The 19,646-nt window shown below is 38.5% G+C and overlaps 1 protein-coding gene across 7 annotated transcripts in view; it reads left to right on the top strand.

The window, feature by feature from the left end:
* The window catches only part of NME7 (NME/NM23 family member 7), a 96,120-nt gene that overhangs the window by 35,094 nt on the left and 41,380 nt on the right, over positions 1-19,646 (top strand). For all 7 annotated transcript variants that reach the window (XM_067301526.1, XM_067301540.1, XM_013950128.2 and 4 more), the window contains 3 exons: positions 2,363-2,468; positions 17,514-17,578; positions 18,428-18,496. In XM_067301526.1, coding sequence (XP_067157627.1) covers positions 2,363-2,468; positions 17,514-17,578; positions 18,428-18,496 — 240 coding nt within the window. The remainder of the gene's footprint in view (positions 1-2,362; positions 2,469-17,513; positions 17,579-18,427; positions 18,497-19,646) is intronic.

Raw genomic sequence — 19,646 nt, 5'->3', positions numbered from 1 at the left:
TGATCTGTGTTGCACTACACAGCACTGTGCAAGGCCTGCTGGGCTCCTGGATGCTCATTGTGTGTCTCTGGTTTTGACAAGAAATCATGTGCTGGACCTGAAATACCTTTTCTCATGGCAAATTTGATAAAGTTGGTACATGTTCACACAGAGTTTTTATGAAATTGTTGGTTTTTTTGTGATGAAGAAAAATTCTGACGAAGAAAAGTCTTTATGGTTCTGGTTAAATATCTAGATGTCTTCTTATAGAAAGGAGAAAGTTTCTGTTTGTTCCTGTGTGCTGCCATGACAACTGTGCCAGCTTTTGAAGCAAGAACCTATGAAAAGAATATCTATTAGCATAAGATTTTAATTAGAACTATAAGTATGTGCTTTGGGTTAAGATTGTTCTTGCATTTTATTATTTTTAAAATGCTGTTTGAAAGCTCCATTCATCTCTACTACTTTTATGACTATGGAATTATTTTGATGAACTTTTGCAGGTATGTGCATCTTTGTGGAGTTATTGATATCAATATCAGGCTCTGATAAACCAACTGGAATTGTGATTTTAATAGGCCTGTGCCTATTTTAATTTAATAGGTCCGGTATTAGTATTATATGGCTATATAGTAGTTGTCATGGAAGCTAGTTGGATGTGCCTTGCAGAAGCTTCCCTGAAAAGAAAGAAATATAAGTTAAAGGGATGTGAAGGAAAAGCAAAGTCCCAACCTTATCTAGCGAATGGATTGTGGATTGAGCAGTTAGAGCAGAAGGCTGCGTTGTCATTTTTGGGGCTAAATGACCAATGAAAGTATGTCGCTGGTAAACGCTAAGGTGGTGTCTCTATTTCTGCAGGCCAAATTTGGGTATTATTTTAGATTAGACATAAATGGAAAGGAAAAGTGTGTTTGTTTTTAAAAGTTCCACTTGGTTCTAGTTTGATATTTCCTTATCCTAGTCCTTTGGCATTATTTAATTACTTTTCTTTTATGACTTTCAATGGACAAAACAAAGTGTTTGTAATATTTGTAAATATTTTACTGCCTTTTCCTGTCTGCTGCATTTAGAGCAAACATTAGTAACAGAGTGGGATAGGGTCTTTGGAGCATACAGCATTTTATCCTTAGAAGGATGTAGGAAACTAGCCCTTTTGCCTCGCATATGTGCACCTAAAATGAGGATAGTTTGTTAGGAAAAAGACAAAATACATTCTTCCTTCTATTGAGAGATCCATTAGTTGGAATTGCATAATTGTTTGGCTAAGGAATACAGGAACTATCAGAGTGCCATGAGCTAAGGAATGGGAAATAGTCAAGCCTATTCCATCTGAAGCGTACTACTAAATTAAATGAGACAATTCCAGGAAATGGCTTTTAGTACTGCTACTGTTACACAGGAAAAAATCAGATGGATTTTGTAGTAGTATCTCCAGGATATTATTGTTTCCTTTAAATAGAAGTTCATCGATTCTCTTACTGAATTTGACCAATAGGTCTTAAATGGAATCTGTGTCTACAGCATTTGGCTAATGTTTATTGGCAGATTGTGTAGGCTGTGTGAATAAAAGGTATGGAAAAAAGCATGAAGCTGTCTGTGAACAATGAGCAAAATATCAGGGAGGAAGGAGGCTTGGATGTCATGCTTCCCCCAGCATAGCCTACGAGCCCAGGCGGTGTGATTCACAAATAGTGATGGGAGAGGAAAGGAAGCAATTGGAGGCAAAGAGGATCTTTTGATTCATCCCAGAAGTCAGAGCAGTTGAGTTCATTCACTTCAATTCAGGAAGATAGAAAGTAGGGTCAATAGGTCATGAGGAATGAGTCGAAAATTTCAGACAGTTTAGTTGTTCAAGACGAAAGGAGAAAAAAAAAGCTGTAAAAAATGGAAAAAACTGTAAAAAATGGAATGGAAGTCAGTTCTGCATGTGGAGAGAACATACTAAGAACTGGATGTTAGCTGCATTCTGCTCATGTAGAGAAAAAAGTGATGTGAAGAAGAAGGATAAAATATGTATATATGGGACTGGATTTGGGAGTAATACTGAGGAAAAAGAGAGAGAATACAGAAAGTGGGAACGCTCTGCCAAGTGATTATGGCAGCAGCATTTTTAGTGCTTGGAATGGAAATAGATTGCATTGGGGAAGTAGAAAGAAAGAAATTGTGGGAGATATCCAATTTGTGATTTTATGATTGTAACAATGGTGCCAGAGAGAGAAAGATATGTTTGAGAGAATATTAAAGGGAAAAATATATTTGTAGCACCAAAATTTATAATTAAGGTTTACGTGGTATAGATACATCAGATGTTGTTATTTATGATAAAAAACTGAGGTGTACCACTAGATCAAACTAAAATATATTAAATTACAATTGTTTTCAGGAGCTGGAGTTGTTCTTTCCCTCCAGTGGAGGTCATGGACCAGTCAACAGTGCAAAATTCACAAACTGCACTTGTTGCATTATTAAGCCTCATGCAGTTAACGAAGGTAAGCAATGTAGATAGTGGAAGCGAAAGCGATACGTGCTTTACTGTATCTTGTGACCATACCTATGTCATTTTTGGGAGAGTAAGAAATTGCAAGAGCACAGGGCATATTTCATAATACATGCAGAAGTATGCAAATGTTTTCTTTCATACATCATTTCTGCAGTTCACCTCTATAAAGAGAGAGTCATGTACTTTCCATGTGGATACTTTTTTATTTCAGAAAAGGAGCAGGAGGAGGGAAAAAAAAGAACAAATAAAAATCTACAAGAGATCTGATAAATCCTGCTGTGACAGCTTACCATGTCCCTACTCCTATCTGTCCACCACACTCAGCTGCTGGAGGTTAGCGTCCACACAGGAATGAAAGCAGGACACATGGCTATATCCCAGGGCCTTCCATTCACACAGTAATGCATTACAGTAAAACCACTCATGAAGGGAGATCTGTGCTAGTATGAATCTTGTTCTGCTGACTCTGCTGTGGAGTCAGAAAGTGACAAAGGCTTATGTTTGCTGTGTGAAAGTGAGCTAGAGAATCCAAGCATTTGCTGGACTCCATGATGCCTTCTGTGCTGGAGAATGCCCTGCATGTTCATCATACAGTATCAGAAATGTCTAATGCCCAGCAGTTACCATGAAAAATAATCTCACTTTTGTGTCCTGAACTTGGGTAAAGAGCATGTATAGGAGCAGTGAGTGTAGTAAAACATTTTGGTTCTAGCGTTTTAACAGTATTTTTGAGCACAGAATAAATATTGTCATGTGAGAACAAAGAGATTTTTCTTAGCAAGGTGCAGAGCACCACAACATTTTAATCACTTCTTTGTGGATAGCTGAAATGGAAGAGCAGAAGTGAATGTAGCAGTTTCCAGACTTTTCACACATCAAGTGGGATGTCTGGAGAGCTTGCCGGAAAAAAAAAAAAAAAGTCTTTCACAAGAAAGTGTCTCGCATTCACTGCTGATTATATGCCTGTTATTTCTTTGAGGCCTTGCACATTATCTGCTACTGATAAGTCTGCCAGGCAGCAAAGACAGAATGATGTTCCTTTTACAGAAATATGGGCAGCAGCTGGGACTATGATTTTACCTAGCTAAATGTTTGCAGAGAGTAAATTGTTTTGATTGTTAGGGTCCTTAATTTGATGGTTAAAATGACAAAGTGGATAGCTTCAGCCATGCTTTCCCATACTTCAGATATAATTCCTCTTACCAGATTCTCTCTTTGTGAGCTTAAGCCTCTTTTAAGCCTCTTCATTTCTGTAGATTTCATAGTGCCCTGTCTGCTACTTTCTTTCTTTTCTCTTGAATTTATCCAGAATTTTCTGAATCACTGAAGGACAAATTCTGGCTCTGTTTGCACACATGTGAGTGCGTGTGTGTGTGTGTGTGTGTGTGAGCAAGAGAGAGAGAACAAGTGCACACCCATCTTTACAGTTTGAGAGCTAGAAAGACTGGAATAAAGCTGATCTTCAGCTCCTCTACTTTAGTCCTTTTTCTTGCACTGTGGCAGGCTGGAAAAGCAGAACACAACTGCCATTCAACAACTAAAAGTAAAAGGTAAAGTGTACTAAAGCTTAAAGCATGAGTGTTCGCCATACATACATACAGCTTTGACTTCTTCATTTTGTTGAGGGATGTAATCAACACTGGAGTTTCTTTTCTAAGTCAGTAAAGCATTTTATTGACTTTAAATTAATATCAAGAATGATGGAAGTCAGGGACTGGCTATTCTTTTTCCTTCCTAAGCCCTGTCGTTCCTCTCTGTTCTCTTCTGTGCTACTGTGTTTCAAAAGCGACATATGCAGCATCTCCTAAAGAGATTATGCGACTGAGGCAGTCTTGTAAAACTTTCCAGAAGTTTGAGTTCTGACGGGGATTTGGGCTGAAGGAAGAGAAGAGTCACTGTGGCTGAGCAGTGGCCTCCCTCTTAGGCAGGGAGCGGTGGTCTGGGCTTCATATTGCAACTGCAGTTAGAGGCAAGAGGAATCCTCCTTTGCCCCGGCTGCAGGTGCTCTCCAGTGTCAGCCCGGCTGGCCAGGAGTGTCACAGGCAAGAGGATTTGGCCTCTAAGCCTGTCCTCTGCTGTTTCCATTAGTCCTTCTCATACTCCTCTTCAGCCTATTTTTGCGGGTAACGACAAAAGTAGCACTGAGTGGCATCTCTTTTTGCATGCTCAGTCCCCTTGTAAAGCACTTTGCATCTTGACAGTTGGAAGAACTGTGTGCAGTGGGGTAAAGAGCCATGTGCTAGCATTGCAGCAGCTTTTGGAAGCCAAATTTACTCTCTTGCAATTAAACTGCCTGCTTTAAAGTTGAAGGAACACAGTCTTTGGCTCCTATTGATTTTTTAAAGCTTTTAAAGATTAGTGTATACTGTGTATCCAGTGGCAGGCTGTCCCTACAAACTTGCCACCATTCCTGGCTCTGTGTAGACTGTGTTGAAGTCAGGCAGAAGCATACTGAAGGGTTTGGGGTGAGCAAACAACCTGCTCAGGAGACTCACAGCTGCCGGCCTGGAATAGGCAAATAATAAGGGTGAAGCCTGTCTTTAGGGATCAGAGAGCAGAGAGACATGGCGGGGAGGGGGGCAGGTGGGCCCCATGGGATTGCACATTGGGAGGCAGAGAGTACAGGAGACGAAGGGGTGACCCGTTCGGGTTCAGTGATCCATAACAGAAGAGGAGGAGGAGGCCCTGCCTGTCTCGCCTCCCGTCTAACCGCTGTTTGTAAACTACATTCAGTGATACATGAGAAATCCTGGTTATGCCAGCAACATTTATGGTATCTCAGCAGAAGTAGGTGCCATAGCAACTGCACTTGTGGCAAAATTGCATGTTGGAGAGAGTGTAGTCTTAAAAACAAGCAGCTTGCTTCCCCTCAGAAATAATGCTCCTAGTTATGGCTGTGCACCCCTGCCACTTCTAGCAGGGAGAAGATAAGCTGAACTATGGCAGCCAGAGAGGAAGCAAGCCTGGCGGGCTGCCAGCGTGAGAGGGTGAACTGATGAGGAGAAGGCATGGAGAAGAATTTATGTGGGTCAAAGCAGCAGAGCCTGTTATGTGGCACAGATTTGATTTTTGCTCCACAGATTTTCAGTATCGACCATCTAAAAATAACCCTTTGTGCCATTTCCTATGCACTGTTGAGGTTTTGAACTTGATTATCTAATTAGCATGAATATAATCTGCTCATTACACATGTATAATTATGTGAAGTTTCACTTACATGCTTGAGCTTATACAGAGCTGTAGTCTTTGTTTCTGCAGAAACATTTGACTGAATTTGCGATTTGAATTTTGCTTTCCAGCCCTTTCCCCCATGTTTCTTTTTCCTGTAGAGTCCATCTCATACCTAATTATTAGAAGGAAAAATCTACTAATTTTTCTTTGCTGGAAGATGGTTTATTTTAACCATAGCTAAGCCAGGAAGCTTTTCAGCAAGCTTACTTGCTATCAGAAGGCTGGACCTAATCTCTGGTTTACACTAGTTAATTCTAGCACAGAGTCCTTTCCTGGAAACTGCCTTTGATTACAGTAGGCCGTTTATAGGGTTCCTGTCCAACGACAAAGCAGTGGAAAATCACTGTTGCTTTTATCTCTGGGCTTGCTGACCCACTCCTAACTGGCATAAAGAAACATCTGTTGCTAGGCAGCCGGCCCGGCAACGTGGCAACCCTAGTACCTGCAGTGGGAGCATGACGCAGTGATCCAAAGCACGTGATATGTAATGCGAGCGACAACACTGTACGTATCGGCCGGGGTGCAGAGAAACCCCAGGGGCCGGATAAAGGGTGCCAAGGGAGCTATGTGAAGTTAAACTTAGCTATCAGGAGCACTTGTAATTCATGGGCTTGAGGGTTGGCATGTCGGCTCTGAAAGAACATGTCTCTCATGCGCCTCTTAAAGAAGCAAAGTAATAGCTGCTTTGTCAGCCTGATGTCAGCATAACTTCTTCCTGGAGGATCAGAGATGGGAAACCAGCTGGGAAGGCCTTTGAAGGCAATGTAGCCAGGTGCTCAGGGCTAGATAATTTTAGCTCATTCTCTAGCGGCTCCTCCTGGTGGAGATGAAGCACTTCACCAGCTGGCTGAGGTGGCTGCAAAGTTGGCAGCCATGAGGTGGTTGTATTTTAACTCTGAAAAGGGTTTGGGAGAGCAGTCCAATTCCTTTTTGTGGGGATGTGGAAGGATGAAAAACAACTTGATGCTATTCCATGCAGACTCATTCCGAATAGGAGTGTGCCAGAAAGAGAAGCAACATGGTTTGCCCTCTAAAGAATTGGCCACGCTTTTCAATATCTTTAAGCCTCCCCCTTCCCTTCTCTTGGGGCCAGTTTTCAACCAAGGAGGATAGTAACTAGCAAGCACAACTCTTCAGTTATGTTGGCGAGGATTGCAGGGTGTATTATTCAATAACTGGAGAGTTTCAGTGTGGATCTGCTTCCTGTATCCCACTTGCTTCTTGTGCTTAGAGTTTCTGATCATTTAGATATGGGGTCACAGTCAGAATAATTTAGGCTTCCACTTTTTATTATTCCCCCCATGTTATTAGATCTGGAGGTATTAGCAGTAGTGCTCAGAAACAGAAATTGTAAATGCACCAAAATGGGTGAACTTCAATTTAATGCTGGAGGACAGCTATGACTTGACTGTTTCACCTGCAGAAATAGGGCCTTGCAGATCACTGTGGGTGGGATTAGCTTTAATGTATTTATGCGTAACAGTTTAGTCATGTTTGCTGTAAGAATTAGAATTTGGTATTTCTTGACTTTCACAGTTTAAAATTTCTTTGATGTGGCTTTTACTTAATTCCTTTGAAAAATGAGCAACAAAAATAATGGTGACAATAGCGATGATCAGGCTATAAAGGCTGAGGTCAAAAGGGTTTTATATTTCACACTTTAATATGTTTAGGCTAGTACACAAAGCTTAAGAGATGAAGTTCTGCTCTTCCTTTCCCCACTCCCAAACTGAGACATGAGTTCTCCAAAGGTCATTGGGAGCTTGGCCAAAACCAAATTTGGGTCTAGGATTGTGCCATGAACTTTAAAAGTAAAACTGCTAGTTAAGAAGTCACTAGATCTAATATAAACTGGAAGGCCCTATGGTCTTGAGGACCACTGAGTGTGTGACTGACTACCAAGACAGAGTTGTTCTCCTAATATGCATTAAGTTTGAGATTTTGTTGTAACGTTACTTTGTGGTAAATTGAACCATTGTCCCTTTTATGTAAAAATTACAGTGGGGTCTTACACATTATTCTTCAACTAAAATTTCAGTCTCAGAGAAAATGAAAGAATCAGGACTTGATTCTTTCCAAGTAGGAAAGATTCTGTGGAAATAGGACTTTAGACCTGTTCTGAACAGGTGATAAATCTTAGAGAGCTATCATCAGCTCTCCTGTTTTAATATTAAGTTGATACTTACTAAACTGCTTTAGACAGTCATAGAGCTTTATTGTGATCTGCACAATGCTACGTGACAGGTAACCTAAGTATCATATTTCCTTATTTGTATGAAGACTTAATCAGAAGAATTTTAATTTAGAGAGTAGTTCTTTGCTCCAAGGACAAATCTAACTTTGACAGAAAGAATCTAAAGGACAGCAGTTCAATCTGAAGATTTACAGAAATAGGGTTATTTATGTAGGTTCCCAAATGAAGTTACTTTAAAAGAGAGAATGGGGAGAGAAGGACTAAAATACTGCATTGTAGTAGAGTGTACACCTCCCTCAAGCAACTGAAGAGCTGTTCTTGACATGCAATAGACTTACTGCTCATTGAATGAGAAAAGACATCATTATGAAAATGTCCAACTCCCCTCTACAGTGTGCTAAATATAGTTACATGTATGTAGTTGGAAAAGGAAGTAAGCTGGAAAAGAAAATGAGGATGTGATAAAAAAGGTGCACATCTGGCATCGTTATCAGGACTAGGTCTTTATCAAAAATAATTTGAATTCATTAGATACTATTTTTGAAAATTGTAAACAAACTCTGGAAATTGATTTTTTTTTTTTTTCCACTCTGGAGTTTTAAATAGACCTAAGTTTGAGTAACTTTTTTTTTTCCCCAGAAAACTTAAAGGAGTTGAACAAGCTTTTTAGAAAGTTGTTTTCTCACACTTGAGAGGAAAAAATTGGGCATGCAATTTTCTCACAAATAATCTGAAAGTATTTTTTCTGTCTGTGATAAATATGCATACTAGAAAGGTGAAGTGCAGATGTGTTGTGGATTTACATCATTCTAGGCAGAACTTGTGTCTTTCCAGTCTATGAGTGCAAATTAGGGTCATCGATGATAGCCTTGATATACTGAACAATTAGAAATCTGAAAGAAACTATTTGAAGATAGCATCTGAAAGTGAACAAAAGTGGAATGAACACAAATCTTTGCAGGTTCTTTAAAGAAATAGAGTGGATCATTGAGAAGTGACCTTTGTATATTCTCACATCTCGCTGCAGTTATGCGAAAACTATCTAGTAAAGCCCAGGCTTGCAGCTGCAGGCGTCTTTTGCAGATGAATTTGTGCAAACCCAAGTTTTATACAAGTTTTATTTATGTAAAATTAAATGCACTCTGCTTCTTATATTTTCCTTGAATATATTATATATAAAATGTTGAAGTGTTTTGAAGTCATTTTGTGGTGTTTGGTGAAGCTGGGTTTCTGCTTTTTAGAGAAGTGAGAAAAAATTTATTTAAGAAAAGAAGCTATTTTGCCAGTTCAGAATTAAGAAAAAGAGAATTTTAGCCTCCATGAGAACAGTAGTCCATCCACTTTCAGTCTGTTTTTACTATCTTTGCTGCAGTTGTAATGATGGATACTCCATGCTTGGGATGATTATCTTTGAAGTGGAGCCTGTGGTGTTTCTTGATTACTTCCTGCATTAAGTTTTAGCAGCTTGACATTGTCTTCTCAGCTTTGAGCTTTAGTTGCTGGTGGGGAGGTGACATTTGTTTTTTCCAAGTATGAAATAGATGCTTTATTTTTGAATTAATTAAATTAGAGTGGAAGGTGGACTGTGTCTTGAAATCTTTTCTGACAGAAGGGAAGGAAGAGAAGGAGGTGTACTTCAGAGGAAGTTTTTTCAGAGAAAAAACAGATCAAATGGTGCAGCCAATCCTTGCTGCAGCTCATAAATATCCCCCTTACCAGTGGTAGCTGTTCCGCAGGCTTAACGTTACATACTAAATCCTTGTGGTGTTCTTGGTGATGAACAGCATCTCTATGCAGGGAAGACGATTTAAACATATTTCTTAAAAAAAGGCATTAGGAATGAGTGTTTATACTGCACTTTGGGATTCTCATTCTTAAGGGGTTACAGAAAAGTTAATATTGGAGCTATTTTTAACAGTTTCTAAGAGTGGTCTGGGGAATTTCAGGCTAATGAAACTTCTTTCATACCAAGAAAACTGATGAGTCAAGAGTCTATAATTTCATTTAAACTGCTTAGATAATGATATGATGAACATTTAACAGCATGGCTTCTGTGAAGGGAAAATTTGCCTTACTGATCTTTGAGTTCTGTAAGCATACTTTCCATGAAGGTGGGTAAAACAGAAACAGTTAGTGTAATCCACTTGGGCATAACACCTTCATCAAAATCCCTTGCAGAATGTGTTAGGAAACCAAGGCTTTCCTTTAGCGAAGTAATTCATACACTTAGATCCGTGCTGCGTAAGCATCTGCTTAGCTTTAAGTGCCTTCCTGAACACTGGACTGGACATGAGCATGTCAGCTAAAAGGGCTTTACAAATGAGGTCTTTGGCACCCGTCCATGGTCAGTTCTTGTTAATATTTGCATTTGTGACTGGGATGGGAGAGAACAGAGCATACTTGGCAGCATTCATAGATGGTACCAAGCCACAAGAGTTTCAGAGGATATGGTCAGAATTCAGAAGATTCCTGATAAACTGGAGAAATGAAGCAATATGAAGAAGATGACACTGAATATAAACAACTGCATAGCACTGCCATGAAGGAGGGAAAATAAACAGACAAATCTAAAATAGAGAAGAACTGGCAGGCTATCAATGAAAGGTTCATAGAAAAATGTTTCGAATAATGATGGATCATAAGGACAGAGTCCTCCATATTGGTTAGATTTTTTTTTTTTGCAGGATCTAGTTCTGCTCAGCGCTGGTGAGACCCCAACTTGTGCAACACACCTGGTTTGTGGGCGCTGTGTTTTAAAAATAATGTAATCAATTAAGAGCAAAAATGGTCAAGTGAGAGCAAAAAGAATTTTTAACACAGTCTTCCCTGCATAGAGATGTTGTTCGTCACCAAGACCACCAAAAGGATTTACTATATAATGTTAAGCCTGCGGAACAGCTATCACTGGTAAGGGGGATATTTATGAGCTGTAGCAAGGATTGGCTGTGCCATTTGATCTGTTTTTTTTCTCTGAAGTACACCTCCTTCTCTTCCTTCCTGTCAAACTGTCAGTAAAGACTTAGAGAATGTGACCTTGGTGAAAAGTTAAAGGGTTTGGTTTATTTAGCCTGAGAAGGAGAGGACAGGGATATACATCTTTCCATACGTAAAGGAATAATTATCAGTCTTTCTCTGTGCCCATATTTACTAATTTAGATGAAAGAAATTTAAGTATTAGGGAAAACTTACATCAGTGGCCTGATATCTGGGGATGTAGTGGAATCTTTGTTACCAGAAGTTCTTGAGAACACTTTAGGAAGAAAAAAAAGCGAAAAACAAAAAACCAGACACAGTTAGACTGCAGCCATAGTCTAACTTCACTGTATCTCGGAGAAAAGCACAAATCAGCTGATATCTTTAAGTCTGTCTTCTAATTTTTTTTTTTTCAAATATGAGCCTAAGGGGAAAGTCAAGGTATTTGATCCAAAGGGAGCCAAGCCACAGACAAAGAAATATGTAGTCTTTTGCCAAGGCAAAAATGAATGATAGAGTTTTCAGTCCATTTACTATTGATCTAGGACAGTGAGTTGGCAAATCTTCCTCAGGAAGTGAAATTTAAAATTAGCAAAGGCTAGAGTAGATTGTAGGGGATCTCCTGAGGTTTTTAATCTCTAGAGTTAAGTTAATTGACAGTGCAATAGTAGATTAAAATTATTGTTGATAATTGTGGGCTAATGTACATGATAATGAATAATTTTAACCACTGTCTCTCTGTAACTGTAACCATACATGAAAACTCCCTGACAATGTCCCATACAGTGTCCAGTAGGGATAAAAAATAACAAGGAAATATTAAGAAGCATGTGAATGGTTTGGATGATAATACTGAATGCTATCCTATAAACTAGCAGTACAGCCTCAACCAAAATACGATGTTTAGTTCTGTTCATGCTTCTCAATAAATAAGCAAAAACAGTGAAAAACAGTATAGCCATAGAAACATCCTCCTAGCCGGAGTGAACCATATTCTTTTGAAGTGAAATAAATCTGCGTGGATGTGATAAAGGGGTGCAAAATAATGAACAGCTGAAAAGAAAGAAGTAAAAAGAAAAACAAAGTGGATGTTTCCTTTTTAGCTTTCTCTTAACACAAAAACAATGTTGTATTCATTGGAAATGAAAGCCAGAAACCTCAGCCTTTCTCTTTTTAGATAAACATAAACATCAGGTTGAGTGCAGCATAGCTACTGCAGGGTTATTGATCTTTTCAGAGGTATTGACCTTTCTTAAACTTTCCATCTTCCCCAAGTTCCTTTCTCAAGTGTCGTGCACTGCACAGTCAATGTGCTGGATGCTTTGGCTGTCACCTGTCTGGGATCTTTGACTTTCTGAGTTTGAATTTCTGAATAGGTTCTTGCATCTGAATTTTAAGTGTGACTCTTCCCCCTCTGTTCGCATGCAAGAACTCTCAGAATAGTTTTTTTTCATACAGGTTTTAATCATTTTGTGTCTTGATGTCCTTTCTGGCATTCACAAATACGGTCTTGCCTTATTTGTATTGGTTCAAAACATTGCATCTAGGATTAAGCCTTTGAACCTTTCACCTCCTGTTTAAATCTTCTTACTAGTTTCCTTTCTTTTTCACATCAAACACTCACCCATTTCAGTTTCAAGGACCCCTAAGATTCTGTGTATAGTTTTTTTTTGTGCTATCAAAATGCTGACTTCCATTCTCCAGTCAAGCAGTGGCGACATCTTTTATCTTCACCCTTTTAGTATTTTCAAATAAATACTGTTTTTAAAGGTTTTTGCCTGTGTTGCCTGTGTGTGTTGGTCGCATTCTCCATTTATATCTGTAAAGCTGCCCTTTAAACTTTTTTGTGTCCCATCTTAAGGCTCTTCTTTAATACAATGCCTAGAAAGAAATCAGGAGTGATTGAAAATCTTGGATACTATCACTATGGCCAATATGCCCTCATCATTTCCTTACACCTTCCTCTTTATCTTTTGTCTGCATCCACTTGTCTTTTCTTTCTCCCTTACTGTTTGCCTGCGTAGCTTTTGAGCTTCTCTTTTCCTCCGTGTTTGCAGAGTGTGTGTCACTCAGGAGACCCTCTGTGACTTGCGCCTTGGTGCTCTAGAATATGCATACAGGAATGACAGGGAATTTTTTTCATACAGTACACAGGGAGGCTGGGAGATTAATAGCAGCAAATTATCATTGGGGCCAAGGTTTAGGGAGTCTAGAAATTAGTATTTTTGTTGAATAATAAGAAAGCCTAGAGTTGCATAATTTCTAAGTAGAAGAAGCAAAAGGGAAGAGATAAAAAAACCCTCTTTCTTCAAGGGATAGGTTGACCAACTGGTAGGAAGAAATGCACTTTTTGAGAAAGATATCTATCGGCTTCCTCTTACACAGTGTTTTACACTGTTTTCTGAAGCAAAGATCTAATCAGAAGTTCAACTGAAATACAGAGCAGGGAGATCCATCTATGAGCCTCACTTTTCCTCCTTCCAGAACTTTGTTCTGACTCAAGTCTGATCAGGATTCTCTTGGGTTTTGGGCTAGCCTTCAACCTTGGCATCAAAGAATCAAATAACTTATTTTGTTTTTCTTCCACTCCCAAATACATGCAGAACCTCTTGATGCAATTTCATTATCATGGAGCATTTAAAAGTTTTGGTTTCATTGTAGCATGAAGCAAAGACGCATTTCAAAATATCAAAACCAGACATGAAGTGAAATTATTTATAGTTAGTACTACTTTAAGCACCTGGTACTGGCTACTTCTGGAAATATGTTATGGGATTAGATAGATTACTGATCAGATCTATTATGGCAGTTTGTATATTCCTGTGAAAAACCTGTTGTTGTTCCAGAGGAATATTTTTTAATTATTGGAAGGGTATTAAATAAATGACATACAGAGGTTGGAGATGAGGAAATTAGTTCTTGACTTGCTTTGAAGATGGTCTCCTGTCTCACCTAATACATATTTAACAGTGGAATGGTTAAGTTGGGAAACAGGCCAAGAATATAGTATCACTAGTTGTAGGGCTGATGGTTACTAGTGCACTGGGACTGGCAGATTCCATTAACACAACTGTTGCATCCTGTTAATCTAACTGTTAACCAAACTGTTAGAATAAGAGTGACTTTCATAAACTGTGCTTTCTTTTCCAATCCATGATCTTGCAAATAGTTGCAACATTTTTCAAAATCTGATGTCCTCCCTGCTGTTTGCTGCTCCCTAATTAAATACAGTTTTCAGATATTATGTGTTGTAAGGAAGCAAATTGTTCAAGATCCCTGTAACTGATGAGATCTTGGTGCCTTATCTTTTTATCTGATTAAAAGGTGTTGGAAGATTATCTGTCCAGTATTAGATGCCTGGTAACCTAATGCTGTCTAGGAGACCTAAAGCTCTACTCTCCCCCTGCCCCTCCTTTTTTTTATCATGAAGGTTATTTGCTATGCATATTTGTTAGGATTAGTATTAAATTCCCCCAGTTGCATTTAGTAATGCTTGTAATTCTTTTGTACTTTGTGACTGAAAATTCGTCCTGACTAGTGCCTAATCTGCAGCTTTGATTTGCCTTCTTACTGTAATCATGTTTTAAAGATGCACTGGCCCTGTTTGGAGGTCCTTAAAAAGTTCTTTTGACTACAGGTCTGGATTTTAAAGTTGACAACAAATTATTGTAAGCTGCTGAAATGACACTTTATTTAATTAGTTTGTCTTTTCCTCAGCATTATCAGCCCCCAAAGGAGAACACGCGTCCCAGTTCAGTCATATAATTGGCTGAAAACCTGAAACAAATCCCAGGCTGAGCCTTGAGCTTCGGCTCTGCTTTTGCTTGGGGATTGACTCTATGGGTTTGTTCCTATTTTGGTCCAGGTAGAATTTGAAAGGAAAGCATTCCTAGGAAAAGCGACGTGTGCATTATCTAAACTGGGGAAAATGGCAGCCAAGTCTCTGGGACTGTAGTCTTGAACTGGCACTGACAACTCAACCCTCCTGTGCCTCAGTTCCCACATCTGGGAAGTGGAATTAATATCTCACTTTGCAAACACAAATGAACCCTCACGCCTCTTCCTCAAAGCATTTTGAATGTTTTTGGCAAGACGTCTGTCTGTGTACAGTGTTGACAATTACTCCTTTAGTTACGCCTTTTGAGTGCTGCAGTCCTGGGCAATCTTTCCAGAATAACAAGGTGTTGTATTGCTCTGATGAATGAAAGTGAAGCCAGGAAGTACAACGTAGAGGAAAATCTTGATAGGTTTATCACAGTTAATTATTAAAAGAACCTTGTATTAAAGGCCTTTATGCAAAAAATGTTCCTACCCTGTTTGATTTCCATCATTAAAGGAGCATGTCTCCTCTCTACAGAGATGAAGAATCTTAATGATTTTAATAGAAAAGCAACCCAGAAAGATGAATATTCAAGTCTCCCTTTGCTTCTGTAAAATGTGGATTTTGCTTACAGCTCTTAAAATTGCTGAAGATTAGAAATTCTGTAAAAAGTAGATCTCTGTTTTACTCTAGAACCTGATACCCGATGAATATTTTAATTACAGCACTTGCTAGCAGTGAATGCCTGCTTGAGCTGGCCACTCTTTATTGGTTAAGTGTAAAATGGAGATCTGCAGCTGCCAGGAAAAAGCAGCTCTTTTATTCAAGGTGTCCTTATCCATGCAAGTGGTGACTGCCGTTTGTCTGCTACTGTCCTTTCTTTGCTCTTTGTTGGCTTCTTGTGAAGCAGTGGCTGTTGACTGGAGTGATGGGTCTAAAAATTGAGAATGATGAAATGCCTGCGGTCTGACACAGAATTCCCCCCCCTGCCAGATGATGCCCAGCTGGTCTCTTAATCCCTTTATAGGTTGGCCATTCATATCTGAAGTTGAGATAGTAGCATTTCACAGCCTCACTGGAACCTATGCATTGAAGTGTCTGAGTTGCAGAGCATTTCCAGCAGTATGGACAAAAAGAAACAAGAAGTCCAGTTTTTCCTTTTGACTTGGTCATACCTATCCAGGCAAACCTGTCCAACTCCGTTCATTTTGCTGCTGTTCTCACCCTCCCCCATCCCCACTCTGATAAAAAGGGGAAATATATTTACCCAGTTTTACAGCAGAGTTGTAAGGAAATTTTTATCAATGCTAGTAAGGAATGCTGTGACAGTATTCTGAAATGACAGGGACTGCACCTACCTCCACTTGTTTCTACATTGTGTTAGCCCAAAATGCTGTCTGAACTGAGTGCATACCAAAATCTCTGGCTTTCCCTTTAGCAGTTGGAAGATTTTTGGAACAAGCATGCACTGATTTGTGTGGGGAAGGTTTTTGCATATAAGCCTTAATGTGAAAATATTGTAGGGGATACTTTAGGGGCAGCTTTGATCATTTTCATCTGTAAAAATAACTTTAAAAAGCCCTCCAACTCATCCCTCATACTTACTTGGAGCGTCCACTGACCTTTTAATGCAGTATGAAGCTCACCAATCCTATGCTACAAATATCAGCAGGCTCTTGAGCCTCTTGACTTCAGGTCTTGAGCATGCTAGAACCTGGATATCAGCTTTGGTTTATTCTCATCCACTAAACTTATGTAGTGCTAAAAAAACATTCAATATAAGGCTAATAAAAGGATTTAATGACCATGAGTCAAATCCTATCCTGCTATTGTTATTCATTACACAGTATTCTTCTGTGGTTAACTGTTTGCTCTGAATAAATGTCTAGAAATCTGTAGTTGCTCACAAGTTGTTCTAGAGAACAGGCATTTATACTCTATAAAAACAATGATTCTACAAAGTGCTCTCACATGGAATATTGTATGCTTGGTTACATGATCTTTCAAATGGCCTGATCTCCTAAGCAGAGGCAAATCTAAAATACAGGTTCTGTGGAAAATCAGTGGCTCTTGTTCTCCCAAGTTTAGTGGGGTTTTTACAATTTCATTCAGTCTTGGTGGATGCATCCAGGATATACTAGGGATATATATATACCAGGATATATACAGGATATACAAGGATATAAGTAATGTGATCAGCAGTAACATATTTGTGAGGTATAACCCAAGAAGCAGAAGGTTATATTGTACTAATGTGTTTTTCCCATAGACAAGATGAACTTTTCTGCTGTTTTATTGACCTTATTTATGATCAGCCTGTGTTGTTTGTAATTTAAAGTAGGACCCCACTCTGATGAGCATTGTATGAGGAAAGCAAAATAGGTAGCCTGTGCCCTGAACTGATTACAGTTTAAACAGAAATATTTTTGAATATCTCTAAGGATGGAGACTCTAAAACCTCCAGTTCCTTCTAGTGGAACTTTACTTAAAAATACAAATCTTGACCTTGAAGCTAATGGGCGTTTTGCAGTTGTTCTTAGAAAAGCAAAGACTTCACCAGTTACATTTTTTGTTAGAGATTAATGAATCATGTCATTTTAACAGCTGAAAGGAATTTAGTTGTTTGAAATCATCACCACCTCACTTGAGACAGAAAGTAGAATATGTGAACTCAGTTCAGCTTTCTGCGTCCTCTAACGGCATTACACAAACACTGTCTTTTTTGTGAAAACAAATGATATATTGACACAAATACCTTCCAGCTGTAAATTTCTTTTTTTTTTTTCATTCAATGCTGTTTTTGTGTGTTTCTTCAGGGCTCACTGGAAAGATTATAAAAGCCATCATCAGTGAAGGATTTCAGATCTCAGCTTTACAGATGGTAAGTGTCCTTTTGTGTGTGTTTCTCTGATAAACAGAAGTTGGAGAAGTGCTATGTGTACTTCACAGCAATGCACAGGTTTCTTCTTGCAATACAGAACCCTTGTGCAAACTGTGTAGCAGTGCTTCAGGATCAGCACTGTCCTTGTGATACTTGTATTTTATCATTTGGTTGGTTGGCTGATCTGTTTCTTCTTGCTATGTGAACTTGAAGCATGACCCGTTACCTCTCTGTACCACAGTTTCCTTATATTTAGACTGGGGATGATGATACTGGTTTCCTCTGGAGCAGTTATCTCTTTATAAAACGTACTAGTTAAGGTTAGAGAATTTATTGTTAATATTCTCCCTTGACTTTTTATTACATATTTAGTGTGAATTTGGGAATGGTTTTCAAAGATACTTAAAGGATTTTAATACCCTGGTCCCATAGAAATTAAAGGAAGACACAAAAATTGTTCCTGAGAGTATCCCTGTAAATCCTGGCCTTTGTATTTTGTGAAAATCTTGAGGGCAGAAATCCCTCTCTTTAGTCAAAGTAACCATAAATGAAAAATAGCCCCTAGTATGTCCTCTAGTATCCCTCTAGTATGCAACAAACAGATCCTTTTCTTTGTCTTAGTGGCTATCAGCCAACATGACAGACAAAATAGTGTTTACTTCTATTAAAGGTGTATGCTATTTTGCCTGTGGCATCACTAGCTAAATTGTTGACGAACTTCATATTGCAGCTGTAAAGCCATTCTTTTACCTAGTGAAACTTAAAGGAGTATACTCAATGCTTGCAGGCTAAGAAGGGGTGTCTATTTTTTCATTTAAGGCAGACTGGCTAACATTTTTGTTTTCTTAGTTCAACTTGGAGCGTGCAAACGTGGAAGAATTCTATGAGATTTACAAAGGTGTTGTCACTGAATATCTGGTAGGTATAAGGTTGAGAAAAAAGTCATTTAAAAAATAAAACATGATTAAATGAGGAAGTGGTCACATCTTTGCATTTGGGGGATTGTAATAGGATTTCATTTAGGAACCTGTTTTTGACCAATTCTAGCTTGTTCTGAAACAAACTAACTCATTTTGAAATTTGCACTAAACTGTTGTAAGAAAGGAGGTTCTTTTGTGAGAATTGTTGAGCCACACAATTTCTAAAATACAACAGACTGGAAAAAAGCCCTAGCTAAGTTATTTGATTTTGGTAGAGCTATGACAATATCTCACATATATATCTTTGTTCAATTTGATATTGCGATAGTGGTTTAGATCAGCATATATATTTATTATTTTGTTTATGAAACAGGCAGTTATTTATGAATGCTTTAGTGATTTTTTTTCTGTAGTTCTTAAGTTTATTGATCTGACTTTTGTGGATCTTCAGAAAATTTGAGAAGAATTTAAGGTATACTGTAATCCCAGCAGGCATCTAAGACTCTGTATATTATTAAGCCACAGAGTACCTAACATAAAACTTCCTGGTGGCAGATGGAACAATAGGAATACAAGAAAAGGAGCTTGTATTTCTATATCAACTTCTTTTAGAGCTTTTCAGTTCATTTTGTAAATAGGAATGAGTTTAGCTTCAGTACCATGCTATGTACTATGCAAGTTATCTTTAATTTATAAGCAGTTAAATTATTAAAATTTCTCTGGACACAGTTACTAATATCACTCTGACAGCATGACTTTTTTTTTCTTTCTTTTTTTTTTTTTTTGCCCTTTATGATTGTTGAGTCTGACTCATTTCAGCAGATTTTGTAGGTTCCTCTTTAAATAGGTCAGGAGTACTGGTAGTCCTCTATTAAACTGGGGAGTACTCATAAAGTTTCTTCTGCTTAACATGCTTTGTGCATGACCAAACGAAGATCAGGCAGACAGACTTCTGGTTTCATAGCAGAACTCAAATGGGGGAATATCTGCCCAGTATTTCAAGACCCAAAGAATCTTGTAGTGCTGTAAATGTCTTTGCTTTGAACCAAAGTGGAACTTTTCTACCATCTTCTGCAGCTCTTTTGTACAACCTCTGACCCTCAAATAAGTTAAATTAAATAATTTAATTGGGGAGTTACTCAGAAAGG

The sequence above is a fragment of the Apteryx mantelli genome, chromosome 1 (genome assembly GCF_036417845.1).
Source record: "Apteryx mantelli isolate bAptMan1 chromosome 1, bAptMan1.hap1, whole genome shotgun sequence".
Taxonomy (NCBI): Eukaryota; Metazoa; Chordata; class Aves; order Apterygiformes; family Apterygidae; genus Apteryx; species Apteryx mantelli.
This window is presented reverse-complemented; position numbering and strand designations above follow the sequence as displayed.